The sequence below is a fragment of the Bombyx mandarina genome, chromosome 05 (assembly GCF_030267445.1).
Source record: "Bombyx mandarina strain Sakado chromosome 05, ASM3026744v2".
Taxonomy (NCBI): domain Eukaryota; kingdom Metazoa; phylum Arthropoda; class Insecta; order Lepidoptera; family Bombycidae; genus Bombyx; species Bombyx mandarina.
Window position 1 is genome coordinate 10,986,085 of NC_143212.1, and position 20,428 is coordinate 11,006,512.

At 36.0% G+C, this 20,428-nt stretch overlaps 4 protein-coding genes across 13 annotated transcripts in view; 2 read left to right on the forward strand and 2 right to left on the reverse strand.

Annotated features, from left to right (window-relative positions):
* Nucleotides 1–7,424, reverse strand: part of Cyp4m5 (cytochrome P450 monooxygenase Cyp4M5) — a 32,723-nt gene extending 25,299 nt beyond the window's left edge. Inside the window, exons 1-2 of the mRNA XM_089727211.1 lie at nt 7,409–7,424; nt 7,252–7,321 (exon numbers count right to left, since the gene is read on the reverse strand). The gene's annotated coding sequence lies outside the window, so the exon portion shown is untranslated. The remainder of the gene's footprint in view (nt 1–7,251; nt 7,322–7,408) is intronic.
* On the forward strand, nt 1,015–6,223 carry LOC114250934 (uncharacterized). The gene is made up of 3 exons (XM_089727731.1): nt 1,015–1,336; nt 4,076–4,290; nt 5,387–6,223. The coding sequence occupies exons 1-3, from the start codon at nt 1,295–1,297 to the stop codon at nt 5,583–5,585; spliced, it is 456 nt and encodes a 151-aa protein (XP_089583857.1). The 5' UTR covers nt 1,015–1,294; the 3' UTR covers nt 5,586–6,223.
* Nucleotides 7,425–7,574: 150 nt separating the features above from the next.
* LOC114250912 (myrosinase 1) lies at nt 7,575–19,169 on the forward strand. Of its 5 annotated transcripts, none has more exons than XM_028185006.2 (10): nt 7,575–7,695; nt 7,962–8,157; nt 8,601–8,692; nt 8,855–9,123; nt 9,214–9,618; nt 9,696–9,998; nt 10,510–10,644; nt 11,097–11,203; nt 14,351–14,486; nt 15,385–19,169. In XM_028185006.2, exons 2-10 carry the CDS (start codon nt 8,114–8,116, stop codon nt 15,406–15,408), a joined length of 1,515 nt encoding a protein of 504 aa, XP_028040807.2. In that variant the 5' UTR covers nt 7,575–7,695; nt 7,962–8,113; the 3' UTR covers nt 15,409–19,169. The 5 variants fall into 5 exon arrangements, 4 of the variants coding, with proteins under 4 accessions (XP_028040807.2, XP_028040808.2, XP_089583854.1 ...); XM_028185007.2 differs by having other exon boundaries at nt 7,677–7,695; nt 8,034–8,157; XR_016323156.1 differs by lacking the exon at nt 7,575–7,695 and adding an exon at nt 15,228–15,306 and having other exon boundaries at nt 7,909–8,157.
* The window catches only part of yki (Transcriptional coactivator yki), a 38,395-nt gene continuing 33,605 nt past the window's right edge, over nt 15,639–20,428 (reverse strand). For all 6 annotated transcript variants that reach the window (XM_028185050.2, XM_028185052.2, XM_028185051.2 and 3 more), the window contains one exon: nt 15,639–19,168. In XM_028185050.2, the coding sequence (XP_028040851.1) occupies nt 19,073–19,168 (96 nt within the window). In that variant the 3' untranslated portion in view covers nt 15,639–19,072. The remainder of the gene's footprint in view (nt 19,169–20,428) is intronic.

Here is a 20,428-nt window from a genome sequence, read left to right on the forward strand (position 1 = left end):
TGATAATAACAAAAAGTTAAAATATTTATAAAAGTTTGAGAAACTGATTAAGAGACGAAGCGATACAAGCGTGCGTATTCTTAGGTGGCCACGAGGCGAGTGAACGAGTGAATCTCTGCAGAAGGAACTCACAACCTGTATATACTGTAATGTACGTTTATATGTACGTTTCCCGGCAAATTTGTACTCTTGCCTTCGCGTTTTGGTAAATGTATATATACTCTTACTTTCATGTTTTAAGAAAAGTTGGAATACGAATAAATTAATAATGTTGTTGCAGTAAAAAATATTTATTTAAATAAACATAATACAAAAGGCTTTAATAACGAAAATCATTTTAATTAAAAATGTAAATGTCAAACAAAACATACTTTTCTTAGGTATATAAAGAAGTAGGTTAGTTTGTAGGGGTGCGCATGCGCACTACATTACTGGCACATGCGATTTCGTATTTTGTATGCCATGCTCACATTTACATGGCATAAACTAGAGTATGAAACAAAATTAAAGACTTCCAGTCTCTTCCAGTACAATTTAGCGATTACTATTCCTCGTTACACATCAATTTCTATTCGAAGGGCGAGATAGCCGTCGTAACAATACAATATGATTTCGACCTATACTTAGTAATAGATATGAGGGAGTCCATATAGAGTCCCTTCATTATTTTGCCGTAAAATCGTGTTTTATGTAATTAACACCACAGTTGAAACAATCGGAGTTTTATTGTTGTAGCGGCATAAATAATTCTAAGTTATTATATTACCTAAATTAGTCATTATAAACATTATATTTTATTTTACGTTTAAATTTTCGGCGGTAAAAAGGTCCCGTGTCATAGACTATCTTCTATTTTCCCACTTCTCGTGCGTTCCGGCTTATGCCTCATAAAACGCCACAGATATATACTTTTTTACGAAAGAAGGATTACTGGTGACCCGTATGCCTTTCCATTTTCACCGATACAGAATAGGTGGGCGAGCAAAGACTCAACCAATCATACACGTTCTCCCTATGAGACGCTCAGTTTGAATTAAAATTGATTAGAATATATTTCTTCATACGTATTATACGCCTTTTTAGTACGTAGGTAACATACGGAATGTCAGGTTCGAACATTGTCAAAAATTCACAAAAGATCCATTAGTCATTAAAAATACATATGATGAAGTAATATTTTACAAAATTAAATTATAAAAAAACAGTACAAAATGAACAAACAAAAAATTCAACCAAAATAAAATTAAGAAGTTAATTTACATCAAAATTGTGTGGGTTCAGTTAAATTTATGGTATGAAACCGTACCAGCGGACAAACAAAGTGTTTATGATCGAGGTAAATAGCCAATTCATTACATATGTGACTTACATTTGTCTTAATTTAATTTGTAATGGATTAATAAATAACGGATGCCGATATATCTGTGTAGACTCTGTCTATTTTTGCATGCATGAGCTTCGAATTCGATATTCATTTAATAATTAGCTGACCCGGCAGACTTCGTAGTGCCTCAATCGATAAATAAAAGACCCAAACTTTTGTATAAACTTAAAACAAACAAAAGGAATATGTCCGACGGGGGACACATCAAAAGGAAAACAAAATTATTATTTTTTTAATTCCGTGCATTTTCATATTTATCTACATTTTAAACCTTCTCTGGACTTCCACAAATAATTCAAGACCAAAATTAGCCAAATCGGTCCAGCCGTTCTCGAGTTTTAGCGAGACTAACGAACAGCAATTCATTTTTATATATATAGATTAATTAATCCTAAGCAGTAGGCGTCGAACCAGCGGTGCCCTGGTAATACTGGTTCATGAGCATTGGTGACCATTATGTCTATGGTGTATGCCTTAAAAAGTAACAAAATCGATTTCTAATTTAAATTGTACTGTGTTGTTTTCAATGCACACAAACATTAAAATATTAAACCACGCATGCATAAATTGATGTAGGCAACACTGAAAAGCTTGTCTAATTTGGCTGAGACATCTCATAATAAGTGTGCTTACTGGTGGTAGGACCTCTTGTGGGTCCACGCGGGTAGATACCACCGCCCTGCCTATTTCTGCCGTCAAGCAGTAATGCGTTTCGGCTTGAAGGGTGAAGCAGCCGTGGTAACTATACTGAGATCTTAGAACTTATATCTCAAGGTGGGTGGCGCATTTACGTTGTAAATGTCCATGGGCTGCTGTAACCACTTAACACCAGGTGGGCTGTGAGCTCGCCCACCCACCTAAGCAATAAAAAAATAAGAAAATAAAAATTAGTGCGAGTTTTTTAATTTAACGTTCTCGATAGCGTAAAAGTTAACTCAAATCTGTATGGACTTGGAACGTTTGCCTACGTTCGCCGCTGAGGACGCTGTTCCAGCGAGTTAACTTCTACGCCATTGAGAAGATTAAAAGGCTCGCAATAAGCACACAGCTAATTTACAAACAAAAGGTGTATTGTTAGCGATGAAGATATATATAATAACACAATTTATGTTATTGTTACATTATTTAAGCCGGTTTTAAGGCCGAAAAATTGAAATTCGTTTTATTCATTTAACATATTTATTTAATGAAAATATCTACCATTATTATCTATACATTGTTGCCATCTAATAAGAAGGTCATTTATGCCTTTGCGATAGAACTCTGGTGATCTAGATTCTACAAACTGTGTGAAAGCATTTTGTACTGCCTCCTGGGAAGAAAACTTTTTATCACGTAGAAAATTTTCCAAATTCCAAAAAAAAATGCTCGTCCGTTGGACCAAGATCTGGCGAATACGGATGGTGACGAATGGTTTCTAATTGCAGTTCCTGTAGAGTTAAAATGGTTTCTCGTGCTGTATGAGGTCTCGCATTATTATGGAGCAATAATGGTGAAGATCGATTCATGAGTCGGGGCTGTTTCATTACAAGTTTTGCTATCATTGTTCGGAGTTCGGCACAGTAGACAACTACCGTTATTGCTTAACTAGATCGGAGAAAGCTATAATGAATAACACCATGCTGAGACTACCAAACAGTTACCATTGCCTTATTATTTGTAAGCTTTAAATTAGGACACTGTTGCGGCGTTTGACCTGGGGTCAGTCATTGCATTTTTCGCTAACGGTTATAGTAAAGAATCCACATTTCATCACATGTCACAATTCGATCCCATTTTCCTTCATTTCTATATCGATTCAACAAGGCAATACAAGTTTCAACACGCGTTTCTTTTTGCAGATCAGCCAAATCATGAAGCACCCATTTTTCATATTTTTTATTTTATTGATTTGACGCAAATTTGTCAATATTGTTGGTAAGATAACATTAAACCATGGCGGTAATGCCTGGGTGCTTAGACTCGGATCGGTTTCCACCATCTCTTTTATTTCATTGTTTTTCACATGCGCGGGCGGTCTTCCACGTGGTTCGTTCTTCAAATCAAAATTTCCATCACGAAAGCGTTTAAACCAAAATCGCACGGTGCTTTCATTAGCAGTCCCCTCTCCAAACGCAATATTGAAATTGCGAGCTGTTTCCGTAGCGTTAGTTCCGCATCGGAATTCATATTCAAAAATCACTCGAAATTTCGAAGTATCCATCTTTCTTGTCTAAGCTGAATAAAAAAAACAAATGAAGGTCGATAATTGATCGAAATGCTGTACATTTTTTAAAAGAAGAATCTCGTACCAAGTGAAATAAGTTTTACTCAAAAATCGCAAACTATGAAGGTTCTATATTAATTCGAAGTACTTATTCGGCTATTTCATATTATAGTTGTTTTTGGTTGCAAAGTGATCTTAACATACTTTGTCTTCGTCAGCACATTTATAACTTCCTCATTACTTAAATTTTAAATATACCTTGGAATCTAGTTACAGCTTGGTTTTAAAACAAAGAGTTTTATATTAATAAGTAACTATTTAAAAAAAACATATTTGCGAAAAAAGTACTTTTTTTCGTTGATTTAGATGTGCTGAACTCATGGGTTCCGCCATTAAAGAAATCTATAGAAGAGGAAAGAAATCTCAATTCTTAAATGAATTTTTGGGACGGTTTGCATTTAACTAAATTTTTCCTGGTTTTTCAGCAGTTACGGTCGGCTTCCACGCTAGGACGTATGCGTTTGTTGCTCCGAGAGTTCGGTAGCGACATCCGGGCACTATGGCGGCACGGAGCACCTTTCCCTACATTTCTTAAGCTAATTGGAACACTGGTTTTATGTCTCATTGTTGTTCTGCCCCTGATCTATCCTGTTTTTATTGTTGTAATAACTTATTTTACCTTTGAAGGACTGTACCTTAGGTCAGTAAGTAGCAATATCTAAATATCTGGTTGTAAGGTGTCTTGTGAGGGGCACGGGTAGGTACCACCACCTTGCCCATATCTGCCGTGAAGAAGAAATGCATTTGCATTGCGTAAATGGTGGGGCAGCAGTTGTATCAAAAAAACTGAGACTTAGAACTCATGTCTCAAGGTGGATAGCGATGGTTGGTCCATGAGCTCGAGCTACCTATCTAAGCAATAAATAAAAAAAACATCAGCTTCACTAATTCAACTCGTAGAAATAATTTACGATACGAATTAGATGCTGTAACAAATAGTGGTTCTATAACAATATTAAGATATAGAGTAGTAATGAAAAAACGTAACCCTTAAAAGTAGTCTATTTATTATTCAAGAGTGATATTTGAAAGTTGAAATATTTATATAAAAGGTATTGTTGTCTTTTACGAAATGTCTTTGCAGGCTAGCCGTCGGTTCTCCGTGGTTCGTGAGGAAAGTTAACATATACGACGACCTGGGCCTCGAATCAATCCGGAAATACATGAAGTCAGCGTCGGAACGGTACTTCGATAAGGCTATGCGTTATGATAGTCACCTTATCGTTGCCGCCGCTGACTACTCCCCGAATCCTGATCACGCAGGAGCCAGTCAGCTTCGACGCCCTAAGCACGTCCTTACGGATCCATCAGATCCAATAACCTTTGCATTCGACGCCTTCAGATCTAACACTACGAGCAGGCTTAGGGACCCCGGTAACCGTACTCGTCGAACGCGACAAAGAGTTCAACGTGCAACCTAACCCATGCTTCAGCTCGCTGAGTTTCTCGCCGGATCTTCTCAGTGGGCCGCGATTCCGATCCGGAAGTAGATTTATTCGCGAAGCAGCTGCTCTTGAGTTGTTAGGTTTCCTTCGGAGGGGCTCGGGCAACTCTCAGCAAATACCACCCCTCCTGGCCGAGCCTTTGCTCGCCCACCTATCCTGGTGAAACTGGAAAGGCCTCCGGGCCACCAGTAATCTTAAAATCCTATTAAAAAAAACGAAATGTCTGCGAATTGTATAACACGACTAAAGTCGAAACTTTTAAAATATGTACCTACTTTTTTTTTGTTTTAGTTGGCGATTAGATCAACCACGGCACTTCATTCCTTCATCGGTAATGAGACGCGCTCTCTCTGTCGCCTTTAAACCTATACCGGGAACCGAGGTGTGGAAAGTACGTGAGGTTCTAACACGTGGAATCCTCCTTGCTCACTCATTAGCTACATCTGTAGATTATCTTTGCGTCATGCAAGGGCTACTCGATGAAACGTAGCCAAATTTTAAAATCTTATGGAATTAAATTAAATACTTTGTAACTGAATTTGTTTATATTTTTCACGGGAAACTGAAGGAAAATTGTTACCAGAAACACCCAAGCACTTTATATGTATACGTGTTACGCAAAGGAAGCACTCAGAGAAAAAGGAGGTGATAATACTGGTAGTTTCTTAAACAATAACATTTAATAATAGCTATCAAAAAAATGCGCTTTGTATTAAAAACGCTCAACAGCACTTTTTTAAAGTGAACCCTTTGAAGATTTTTTATTTCTTGTATAGCCGAACAAACATCTACCTAATTGTATATGGTTACCGTCACTTATGGCCATCAGCGATGCCAGGAGCACAGCCAAGCCGCTGCCTATATTACTAAGGACTCTTTTTTTTTATTGCTTAGATGGGTGGATGAGCTCACAGCTCACCTGGTGTTAAGTGGTTATTGGAGCCATAGACAACTACGACATAAATGCGCCACCCACCTTGAGATATCAGTTCTAAGATCTCAGTATAGTTACAACGGCTGCCCTACCCTTCAGACCGAAACGCATTACTGCTTCACGGCAGAAATAGGCAGGGCGGTAGTACCTACCCGCGCGGACTCACAAAAGGTCCTACCTACTACCACAAAGGTCCTACCTACTACCACAACGGTCCTTCCTACCTCTGACTTCATTTGAAGAAGGGCATGTCATAGCTTAAATGATAGTTTGGTCAGAAAATTATCGGTTTAATTCTCATTTTCTATGTAGATCATGTTAAAAATTATTTTTAAATAGTAAACGGTTTTGTCACGCTCTCCTCGAATACTTTTAGTTAATAAAAATGAATGCGAAGTTTATAGATCTATAACTAGGTCAATAGCATGCAGACTAGATTATTAATGAAGGTTATTAATATACTACCAATAACATATTTGATAAACTTTTTCTACATTATTTGCCTTGAATATTTATTTACCTATAGCCATACACGAACGCTTTTGTTTTAACTCTAAATGCCGAATTAACGAATTATAATCAGTAAAATAAATAAATTTCCATGTAATTAGTTGTTTTATTACATTGGTAACCGTAGATATAGGTACATGTCTGTAAATTGAAGATATTATATTTGTTGGAAACACTTCCATTTGACTGTTTGTTAATTTATATTATTCGATCGAGAATCATCTAAGAAATACTAGACCGATTCAAATGCGTTTCGAACTACTCAATTAGTAATCATAAGCCTAAATCTACCGAATTTTCCAGAACGTTGTTAGATGTGTCGCATTGTAAAAGTTTAGGGACAAATTATATCTAAAATAGAGCGCTGATCTCTGCACAGAGATTTATATGTATGTTCACTGGTAGATCTGATATTATGAGGGAATGGTGGTTTTGAAATATTATCCATTAATATTCTATGAATACTATTAGGTACTCTTTTCTGTACATCTCGTCGCGTTATGACGACGGGTAACAATAATTTAATAAGGTTATATTTTGGCAAAGGCTTTTCGTATTACGACCAAGAACTCCTCGAGTGCATATTACTACTTCCTCATCGTCTGTTCATAACAGCAGTGTAATATTCGAAGGCGAAATTTCCATAGCACTGTTATATTTTTAAATTTAACAAAACGGAAATGACATTCGAAAGGGGACACTAAAGACATGCCAAATATGTGCAGCTGTCAAATTTAGCCTGCGACAGAATGAGATGGAAGACTTGAACTTTTCACGTCTATCTGGAAATAAGAAAGACAACCGTGTACATTACTATGATTAGCTTTTGAGAGAGTGAAATAGATTTCTGTAGTACGTGAACTACTCACTGTTTTTTGTACTACGTAAATCTCTTACTCATTCAGGTAGGGAGTTAGAAATTCTTATGAGAAGTACATTTTCTTTTCTAATTTTACTGGTATCGCCTAGGTAGATACTGCACAGCCTTTGATTGATTCGCGAGCTGCCAATGCAATGTGATTTGAAGAGTGGGACAGCCGCTATACAATACAACTGCACGTTGGACCTCGTGTCTCAGTTCGCAAATCAAATGCAATTGAATCAGTGGGGTGTCATTCGATTAGTAGTGATAATTTTTATTCCAAATTCAAAGCAGGTGAAACCGCAGAACGCCCAATACATATCAATCAATGAGATCAAATTCGTACTTTATTATAACTATAACGTCAATTCGTAGTGCTCACTGTATCAAATAAACATTAAATAGGTGCCATTTAATTGAACACTGCGCCTTAATCCTTTTATATTTAAAAAATAAATATATACCTACCTTATTGTAACATTTTGTGGGCTTATTTTTTGTCACTTTTCAAACTATCTATGTATTTAACAAATATCTTTCAAGTTTTGTCTCTATATCAGATACGGGTGTTAGCTGTCACGTCGAGAGATTTATCACGAAATATTCTCAAAAATAACCTCTTGAAAGATTAGGTTGGAGGTGTTCATAAAGAAGGATCGTGAGCTGTCGTATTGCAGTTTGGCATAGGAGGTCGGCGGTGCGCTACGACACAATGGCTTGGTTAACAGCTCTCTCAATACTGGCGGTGTGCCATACGTGAGTAATGTTTATTTACAAATCAAATCAACTTCGCAATCATAACACCTGATTAGAACGCTACTTCAATGATACACAGCTATTTATTCCTTCTGATTAATTTGTTTTGTACTCCATGAATGAAAGTGAATATCGAGTCTGACGCCAGATATGGCAAGCGACCTCGAATAATACAATTAAAACATGAATAAGAATGAACCTTAAATTTATTGGTACATATTTGTTTCTAAGTTCTTTTGGATACTGCCATCGAAAAAAGGTTACGCTAAGGCTAAATTAACCATAAGTGTTAACCGCTTAGACAGGGTCCCCGCCAGTACTCAGTAGCTACAAATCTCCCAGTAGTCGTTGTCGATGGATATCTGCCATGACAGAGATTATTTTAATCACAATGTTATTTTTTTGAGAGTTGTTTTTGTATTATAATGTTAATCTTTATATAGAGGATTAGCCGCATACACTAAGTTTCCTGAAGGCTTTACATTCGGTGTGGCAACAGCTTCCCATCAAATCGAGGGTGCTTGGAATGTCAGCGGTGAGTGGTCTTAATCTTATTCTTGTCACCGAGATAAGCATCGTACATTTCTTATCGTCCTCACAGGAGGTAGTATTATACTTGTCATATGTTATTTTTATCTTAACATCAAGATATTACTATTCATCTGTTATGTAATCAATGTCGTTGAAATCGTTTTAGGGAAATCCGAAAATGTGTGGGATCGTTTAACCCACACCCGACCTGAGATGATAGCTGACGGGACCAACGGAGATGTTGCATGTGATTCGTACAATCGTTACCTCGAGGATGTGGAGGAGCTCGCTTACCTTGGCGTTGATTTTTACCGGTTCTCGCTTTCCTGGTCACGGATATTGCCAACTGGTTTCTCGGATCACGTGAATCCTGACGGAATTCGGTACTATAACGCTCTTCTCGATGCTCTTGCCGAGAAAAATATCGAGCCTCTTGTAAGAACTTAGTGTTTTAATAAGTTATTGTGTCAAATATTTTAATAGAACGAAGACGAATGTAAGTGAAACTGGCGTGTACATTTGCAGGTCACACTCTTTCACTGGGACTTACCTCAGTCATTACAAGACCTCGGAGGCTGGACTAATTCCAAAATGGTTGATTATTTCCGTGATTACTCCGACGTGTGCTACAGGGAATTCGGTGACAAGATTAAATCGTGGATTACTATTAACGAACCCTACGAGGTATGCGAAGATGCCTATGGCGATATTAAGAAGGCTCCCGCCTTGGACAGCCATGGCATCGGCAACTATCTATGCAGTGATAATTTACTGAAGGCGCACGCTGAATCTTATCATCTCTACAACGAAAAATACCGCCCCACTCAAAACGGTACAGTTATGATTTCTATTAATTCGATCTGGTATGAACCTAGCGATCCGGAAAATGCAGAGCAGGTTGCGTTGGCTGAAACTGCCAATCAGTTTAAAGTGAGTAACTCTTCGTCCATATTGAACAATTATTATACGGAATTATTATTCCATTTAAAATATGCATATTCTTACAGTTCGGTTGGTTCGCACATCCAATATTTACCAACGAAGGTGGTTATCCTGAAGTTATGATTGAAAATGTCGCAAAGCAAAGCGCAGCTGAAGGTTTCAGCAAGCCCCGATTAGAACAGTTTGATGATTATTGGATTCAAAGGATTAAGGGAACTTCCGATTTTCTGGGTATTAACCACTATGCCACACACTTGATTACTGGCCCCGGAATCGACCCAATAGCTAAATCCCCGTCCTGGTTGAAGGATACTGGCTCCATTACTAGTCTAGAAGTCGGCGGAGATTCAGCTTCGGAGTGGCTTAGGGTAACAATAACTTTTTTTTAATTGCTTAGATGGGTGGACGAGCTCACAGATGTCTATGGGTTACTAAAGCCCATAGACATCTGTAACGTAAATGCGCCATCCATCTTGAGATTTAAGTTCTAAGGTCTCAGTATAGTTACAACGGCTGCCCCACTCTTCAAACCGAAACGTACTACTGCTTCACGGCAGAAATAGGCGGTGTGGTGGTACCTACCCGTGCGGACTCACAAGAGATCCTACAACCAGTAATTACGAAAATTATAATTTTGCGGGTTTGATTTTTGTTACACGATGTTATTCCTTCACCGTGGAAGTCAATCGTGAACATTTATCAAGTACGTATTTTATTGGAAAAATTGGTACCCGCCTGCGGGATTCGAAAACCGTTGCATCGCTAGATACGAATGCACCGGACGTCTTATCCTTTAGGCCACGACGACTTAAATCACTTATATATATAAAAATATATCCAATGATTATAATTATTAATTAAACTATTAAAATCGTTCAGGTGGTGCCGACTGGCTTCGCTAATCTGCTACGTTGGTGCAAGAGCTCGTACAATGACCCACCGATTTACATAACTGAAAATGGATTTTCCGATCGCGGTACCTTGCAAGACTACGGACGCATCCAGTATTTCAACGTAAGTTCTAAATATATCCGGAGGCTGATAAACGAAACTTTGATGACTTACATAATTTTATCAACAAATAGTATCTGTGCATATCTAAAAGGGTATTTATTATAATAAACTTTCACATATGTAAATTGATAAACTACACAGCTCGTATTAAACCAAAAAATAGAGATTGTTTTTGTACGTTCTTATTAAAATTTCACACTAACTCATTAATTAAATACGGTAACTGATTTTGAATTGTATCGGTTGAACATTGGGTGCAAATTGCAATATTTTCTTTTCTAACCCAAGAACCACCACCACTGTTACTGTTTGGTTTTAGTGTCGGTTCGTTTCACCTGATATAACATTTTATGTTGTTCAATAATAAAATTAACAATTCCAAACATTTTTTGTTGTTTGTTAATCTATTTTAGTTATTTTATACTCTTATCTAATGAAATTTTATGAAACAGGACTATCTGTCTGCGATATTGGATGTTATCTACGATGATGGCGTGAGAGTCCTGGGTTACACCGCGTGGACTCTTATGGACAATTTCGAATGGCGTGCTGGATTCACGTAAGATAAAGAGGCATTTCATTTTAAACTAGTTTCAGCTGTGCGCAAACTACACTTGTAATATACCTAGTCTTGCCATAAATACTGAGACAAAGGAAAAAAGAATTCTATTGCAAATAACATTTATTACTTTTAAAGTGTGTTAGTTTAATACATAAATATAAAAAAAATTAAAGTATAAAAAGCTTATTCGAAGTGGTCTCCATTGGCTGCAATACAGTCCTTTAAACGTTGAGGCCAGTTTTCAGAAGCACGCACTCTTTCCATGGGAAAAATTTTCACTGCCAATCGTACGGATTGTTTTCGGGACTCCAAATTATCATGGCGTTTAGAGCAAGCCGTACTCTATAAAACTGACCATAAATCATAATCCAGCGGATTAAGATCGGGACTAGACGACGGCCAGTCTTCAGCTCTGATGAAGTCCGAAACGTTCGTTTCCAACCAAGACTGCGTAGACCGAGCTTTATGACCTGGCGCCGAGTCTTGCTGGAAGGACCATTCTTGATTATTGAACATGGTGTTGTTAAGGGGCTTCACTACTTTCTCAAGAATGGTATCTTGATACACTTGTGCCGATGTTTTGATACCTTTTTCACAAAAGTATGGCTCAGTCACTCCTTCATAGCTAATACCCCACCAAACCATCACTGAAGTCGGATAGTACCCACGTTGCACTCTGTCGACTAATTGGGAAGCTTCCTTAGAGCTTTGAGCATAAATACGGTCATTTTGTTTGTTAAAATGTTGCTCAATTGTAAAAATTTTCTCATCCGTAAACAAAATTTTTCTATGACCTCCCTTTGCGTACCGCTTCAGTAGTTGTTTCGATTTTACCACCCTATTCTCTTTTAAATTATCAGTTAAGAAATGACCAGTACGTCTCTTATAGGCTGCAAGTCCTAAGTCATCTTTTAAAATACGCGACATGGTTCTAGGTGCTATCTTCATCTCCCGAGATAAAATGTTTTGCTTACGGACAGGATTTCTTCGAAGTCTTTCCCTTACTGCTTTGACCACCTTTTTCGTACGAACACTACGTGGACGGCCAGATCTTTTTCTATCACAAACAGAGGAGGTCTCATTGCACCTATTAATAGCCCGGTACATAAACATTTTACTAATACCAAGCGTATCGAGAGTTTTAAAAATTGCATTTGGCTCCATACCTACTTTGTGTAATGCAATCACAGCGATTCGGTTCTCTTTATCACCCCACTCCATTTTAATATCGCAAAATATAGTACAATGTATTGGCGCGAAAATGAGAAAACTCAATGAGCAATCATATAAAAATGACAGATTCCAAATTCAAATGTAATATTTTGTTTATTTTTAATTGTAACAGTATTTATGGCCAGACTAAGTATATCTAAAGTCATGTGTTTTAACAATAAGCCGTGCTATCGTTAAGGCGACATGGCCCGAGAATCAAACAAGATTAAATAAAACGGGAATTAAATAAAAGAAACGGATTTACAACCCCGTTCTCCTCGTATACTTCCCCATCATTCACAGTAGTAGTAGGTTTCCGAAACCTTTACTGATATATATAGTCTAACACCCGTATCTTTAGTCGTTCACACGAGCGTAACTCGACTCGACTCAACCTCCAACGCGCGTTTTGGTATGATTAGTCGTAAAAATAAACTCCACTCAAACGTCCTTGGAAAAATTTCCTAACCGGAGTGAAGTGACCGAACTGTCAAGTTAAGGTACGTCGCGACGTACCTTGAACGTTCCTCAAGGCTGGTTTTCTATCGATGTCCAAATAGTATGTGGACCGCAAATGGAAATATATGATATTGTTGTGCAATGGCCTGGATCTGTGCATGATTCCCGCATATTTTGATAATTTAATTTTGATAATATTTATTAATAAAGTAAATAGTTCGAGTTTAGACATTTGAAACTCTTTATTATATTTACCTACATAAGAGTCATATTTTGCTTACTACCTGATAAATAAAGTCAATGCGATTATAAGTTTTATTTATATAATAATAAACTGGTGGTTGTGGAAAAGCACTTCAACAACACGATGCAACCAAAATCACATAAAAGCGGCGAATAAAAATACAAAGCCGGATCCGAAATCTAAAATAATGATAGGTTAGAAAATAAATAATACACTTTCAGATTTACCGCACGCACACATATTTACGAATAACTCAGCAACCAAAACATCAAACAAGTTCATCTAGTGTCAAACAGACAGCGGCAGCTTGACTTTGACATTAAACAATGACCATAGACTACAGAACTCTATGGGTTTGATGCTAGCTTGATCAAATTTTCATCATTATTATCTCACTCGAGGACAGTTGAGGAATATTGTAATGGTCGACTAAAAATACCAAATTCGAGTAAGTTTGGAGGGAATTCTCGAGCATCATCGGATGAGTTAAGAGTGGAGGACTATTTTACGAAACGTCTAAAGATACGGGCATAAGACTCTCTCTAATTTCTCTATTACTACTCAAACCGATATTTCTGCTATATTGCTTTATATGTACTCTTTCATTTCAAACTAAAGAATGGATCAGCTGCTATTCAAGAGATTTGAGACTTCATTGTTATGTCTCACGGGGGAGAACGGGACCCAAGTTGTGTAATGTGTGAGCTGTTGACTATCTTACCTTTTTTATTGCTTAGATGGGTCAAAGAGCTCACAGCCCACCTGGTGTTGAGTGGTTACTGGAGCCCGTAGACATCTACAACGTAAATGCGCCACCCACCTTGAGATATAAGTTTTAAGGTCTCAGTATAATACAAAGGCTGCCCCACCCTTCAAACCGAAACGCATTCGTGCTTCACGGCAGAAATAGGCAGGGCGGTGGTACCTACCCGCGCGGACTCACAAGAGATCCTACCACCAGTAATTACGCAAATTATAATTTTGCGGGTTTCATTTTTATTACACGATGTTATTCCTTCACCGTGGAAGTCAATCGTGAACATTTGTTGAGTACGTATTTCATTACAAAAATTGGTACCCGCCAGCGGGATTCGAACACCGGTGCATCGCTAGATACGAATGCACCGGACGTCTTATCCTTTAGGCCACGACGACTTATAAATAATTGAATCATTTCGATAAATACCTTCTAGAATAATGTTTAAAATTTCAATTTTTCACTTTCGAAGGGAACCTTTTGGCTTCTACCATGTGGATATCACCGATCCGGACCTACCGAGAACTCCTAAACTCTCAGCAGATTATTATCGCCAGCTCGTCGCCAACCGCGAACTGCCCCAGGACGAGCGTTTTAAGGACCCAGCTGTAAGAACGAAATGTTGAATAACGCTACAACTTAACTTAGCTTGTAGTTTACTAAAAAAATTGGTATAGTTTATGATTTATACGATATTTTAAGACTACATTAAGTATCCTCATGGACAAAATCTTTCATACCGCACTTGATGCCTGCACTTGTAGATTGGTAAACATACTTGTTTTGGTTATTAATAAAAAACAAGGATGGGATTTTTGTGGTGTCAGTGTATGATTTTGTTAAAATGTTATATACTTGTCTAGACATGTCATGGTAAGCTTTCAAAATCCAATTCTAGTACAACGATGTGAAGAATCTAATGTTTCTATCGAAATAACATCGACTTATTATAGTTTCTCTCTCTGTTTCTCTCTCAAGAACAGGACGTGTAAACATCCTATCATTGTATTCATAATAAGTATAATTCTATAAATTGTTTTATTGTTTTTTTTGCTCAAGTTGAAATATAATCTATTGAATTTTAAAAATGCTATTTATTAAGTACACGGTGTTGGTTTCATCCAATATGTAGCAATGCAGTTTATGACTAATTGTATGCTTTTAATATTAACGCGTTTCACATTTTAATTTCTGTATCGGATATAAGTTCTTGTTTTATTATTAGTTGTTTGATTTTGTCGTCGTCCTCGTGGGCGTCCTGTCATCTCTCTATAGTATTCGAACGGTTCTCTTATATCCGATACGTAAAACTAACCTTAGCTTAGCTATATTTGCATGATATTTTCCAGGTGAGGAAATAAATCCTAAGAGTATCCGGCTGATGAAACATTAACAACTAAAAAAAAGCACGCATCACTAATCACTATTGTACGTAGTTTACATAATGCATGTCGCTTTAAATAAATATTAAGCTTTAATAAAAATTGTTTTTTTTTTATTCTACAGAATAAATACAAAGAAGAATTGTAGATATCATAATTCTACATATTTTGAAATACTGACGAGAAACGCGTCTACTTATTTAAATATACATTAAATATGTACAGCGAAGAGCAATTCAACATAAACTGTAATTATAAAAAGATATTGCTTAATCAACGACGAAATTTCTTCAAGTATTTGATTCGAGAATAATATTTGTATGAATAAATATATTATTATTATGACATATGTCCTTGTGATAAATAAAACAAATTGCATTCGGTATTAAACAAATATTTACTCCATATAAGAATATCGAAAATTATTTACAATGAAATTATAGTAAATTAATGAATCGACACTTTTAATTTCATTGTTATAACATTGATACACGTACATACACTACAGAGAAAACTTGCATCTGCTATCAAACTGGAGAGATATGTGTGTAAAATATAAAGTTTACTTACTTATAGAATTAAACGAATATAGTTTTAAATTCTAGATATTGTTCCGAAAATTATTCTTTAGCAAGCAGTGCCAGCCTCGTCGTAAGAGGACCGGCGCCGAGCGAACTGTTAGCATCATGGAATGTTTCTCGATGTGACATTAAAACAACAATTAGAACAGGAACACTAGTCGATACAAGGATGAGGCTCCAACCGACACGCCAACTAAAATAGTTTAACACCAATTTACGTGAGTAAGACATAGTTATTGGTGGTTTAGGACAAAATCGAAATTTCACTTGCAATAAATAAACCTTCAAATCGATTCGCGACAGAAATTGATGACATATTGTCATTACGTTACCTTACATTATCCCTCCTATTTATAAAATGCACTACTGAGACGTATTGTCACAAATTTATTATAACACATTTAACATAGTAAATTGGTGACAAAGTCGAATTTTGTCGAACAAAAAAACCGATGTTTATCATTTTTAATCTATTGTAAAATTGGTGTATCTATGATAGTGACAGTTAAAGCAATTTAAATAAATAATGACAGTTATAGAACCTTCAATTTTACAGTTATAAAAAAGTAACTACTGCTACCGTTAGATGAAGAGACTTCGAAATCGATTGAGGAACGCGGTATGATTTTTAGTAACAGTGAAAAGAGTCAGATTTTAGTGCTAATTATAGTCAATTTAGAACGATAGAATGACGTTTTTAGAAAATATACTTTAACCCTAGGTAATGTTTTCATTATCATTTGGTAATACATGTTAGTGTTGTGTCGGTTGGTTGAGACCAAGGTCGAGAATGTGGCGATGGCGAAGCGGGCGCCCCCTACCGGGAAGCGACCGAACTAAATGAAAGCAATAAAACAGAATAATGAACCGAACAATACGAGAAGCGTCGCTAATTAACTCATAGCATTATTAACACGAGACAAATACTAAATAGGTATACAACGAATGGATCTACAAAATACAAAATTATATGTATCATGAACCCAGCACCGTTACGTCTAATTACAATAGTTACACAGACGATGTTAATGCTAGTTAACATAAATGAAAGTTACATTAAGTCTTATTAGAATAGTAGTACATTTACTAATATGGCAAAGTTTTCAATGTAGTATTTCATTATTAAAAAGGCCTAAAATACAAACCAATCGAGCTATTTGAATTCATAACACTCATGCGAAAGAAATCTAAAGACTAGGTGGGCTAAAACACAATTTTGAGAAGATAATTTGATTTAAAAATAGTATAATAGCAAATAAATTTCATCGATTTTTAAGATAGGTAAGAATATAAAATCAAAGTTGACATTGACATAATTTCATTCATAGCTAGCATATAGACATATATACTACTTGTCATTACAATATAATTATTATAAGTATATGCATATAATGAATAAGGCAAAAGTGGCATACTCGAATACAACACACAGAGTATCTCATACATATTTGTATAACTGTGTCGCGATAATGACATGCGCGACGCGTACTTAACGCTTCATTTAAAATAGACTAAATGTAATAGTTGCCAACATGATGACTTAATTAAAGAATTAACTATGTATCAAACTTAACAACTAATTATAATCTCGAAAAATACACAAGGACGGTGTGAGTCGACAAAACGCAAATCTACACGATGGCGTAGCTCGTTTGCTGTCAACCATATTAATCGAATATAATAATGAAAATGTAAAAATGTAGAAATAGTGTAGAAATATCAATATCACCTAAATTACATAATAAATATATTTATTTAAGGCACGTTAAGGCACTGTTACGTCAAGATGTTATCACAATCTTAATTTTAGATAATACACTACAACGAATACTTCGCTTATAAGGGCAGGCACGAGTTCGTTTACCGATAATCTCGATCAAAAGAATATGGGAAACTGATTAACGAATGATTGCGTCGCAAGGCGGTTATTTTCCGTTCGGAAAATAGGCTTGCGACAAAGAGCTTCTGGTCGGGACCAAACCTAGTATCGACCTCTATTCAACCGGCTAACCGTCATTTAATAGTCATGGTGAATTATTTTCGAGAACATTTTATGTTTGGTTAAAGATAAAAAATAACAATGTAAAGAGAATGCTATGCCACTAATCGTCTACATACATTCTATTAAAACAGAAGTTGATACTGTGACAACAAATTCCCAGAAGCAGCAGTTTTGTTGCTACAAATCAGACATTCAAATATTCAACGGTTCAGTTCTTTTAGACGTCTGTAATTTCAATCTCATTTTAATAAATGCAGAGATGAAATTCATTTCGTACAGTCATGTCAGAAAGCAAACCGTTACGTTTATCAGTACAAAAGGAAGCAATTTTACGATAGAGTAAATTATACCTAATTACTGGCCATGAAGAGAAACACAGCTTTATGTATTGCCGATCTAAGATTGTGAATTTAGGTTGCTGTCCCTTTTGAATCTGAAGACGTCAGTGGAGTTTTTCAGAAACCGACGTAGGCAACGCGTGATCCTGAGTACAGTGCTCTTAGATTACCAGAAAACTATAAATATTATTTAAAGTTTGTTAAAAGTAGGTCAACTATAGTTGCCTACATTGGCCGCTGCGAAAGACTTCGATGGAGTGTTGTTAGAAACTGCCGTCAAACATTATTATTATAATGAACCAAATATGTTCACAATATTCCGCGCACACACCAGGTCATTTTCAGTGTAATTCACATCCATATTACCTCATTAACGACAATGTAATGGCGGACTTTTTCAACAGCGGTAAGTACACTAATTAAAAATAACTATAATAGCACTGATACCTAAATCTGGTAAAGGAAACTTCTAGACATTATGAACTAAACTAGTAAAATGACGAAATTAGCAATTCGGATCTCTCTCAGATCGAATCACGTCTTCACATGTATCGGATTTTTGATACAATTTTAGGATTGCCTTAATTTACGCACTCAATTTAACATGTTTTATTTTCGTTCGGTGTATTTTAGTTGTAAATCAAAAAGTTTCAACCTATCATCGGACTTTTAAATATATCACGAATTACAGTTCATTAATTAAAAAAATGTCAAATAAAACGATTAAACTTGGCGGGAATCTGAAAATCATTGTTTTTCGTTTCAATCATTTCTTTCGCGTGGGATAAATTTTTATCCGTAAATTAAGGGCAGTCCTGATTGAAGTTTCATTTACGCAAATTAATAAAAATAAAAATATGTAGAAAATACTTGACATGATACGCCTACGCTTTACAGCCACGTGAGTACGTTGTCAGGTTTGCTCGGTGTTGAATTTATGAGCGATTGCACGTCATCCAGGAGTATATCGTTGGTGAACTCGTTCAGCTGTAAATAGAAAAAGAAACTTGTACTGCTTCAGTTTAAAGAAACACTTCGAAACTTTAGCAAAGCGTTTCAGTGAGCTGGCGATAGTAATATTGGACTCATTACGCTCCTAACATCGATACTTGGATCACTGCACTGATAAATCCTGGGGATCTTTTATCTATTTTAGAAAACAATATCGTTTGAGCAAATAAAAACCCTTTCGTAAATGAATTTAGCGATGTTTTTATTAGATGGTAGTTTCTAGGGCTGACTCTGTGACTTATAAAAAAAAAGTTGTACTAACTAAGAAATTCAAAATAACTATGTATGTATTTACACGAAGCTCAAAGCTTGAAATACGTCCAACTGTTGTAATTTTAGACTACGAAGTTAAATATAACACATTTCCCTGTTCAACCAGGTTTGACTCAACCTGGGAGGACATAATTTTATCCACGGCTAGATTGACTCATTGAAAATATTATCAATTTAAAATTATCGTTGTCCAACTTGACCGTTATTTTTATACAATAAATGCTTAATTTTTCGCAAGTCGTACATGTATTTACATTAACCTACCTTTACAGTTTTATCTCGAGTTTATAATAATTGTCATTTTAAAGCTTCAAAAGTAGGGATTATGTTATCTACTTTTTGTTTTCGGGAAAAGTTCAAATCTACCCTTTACATTTTTTGGAGCCGTGTACCCAAAATGACGTGTTTACATTTTTTTCTTGGTGTTCATGAATAGTACCTAAGATCTGCGCTGGTAGGTCGCTACCTAACGCTACTACTACCTACGGAAGGCGCTCCTTAACGTCAACACACGTATTTAAACTACCTTTAGGCTTTTTTGAACCATTCACTTTATTATTGATCTTATTTGAGAATTCGCAAGATATCTACCATTTCTACTCAAAGTAGAAATATAGGGGCGTATTTTAGCATGCAATGAAAATTATGGTTTAAAAGTTGAAGCAGTAAGAATAGGACAAAAACACGAATGCGTTTAAAAGCTATATTATTTTGTATTTTTGCGTCACTTCATTGAAACAAAGGTGATGCTGAGAAAGACACGATAGGTATGTGCATTTGGTAAATAAATACACCTATTTCAATAAATAAATACAGGCATAAAACATATATGTACTTGATATGATCACTTATACCACATAACTATAACATTTATTTTTTAAATATTAAAACGAATACTCATAGCCCATTAGTAGTAGTGATAGTTAAAAGTAAATTCGACCTTACGCTTCTGTTATCAAGTAA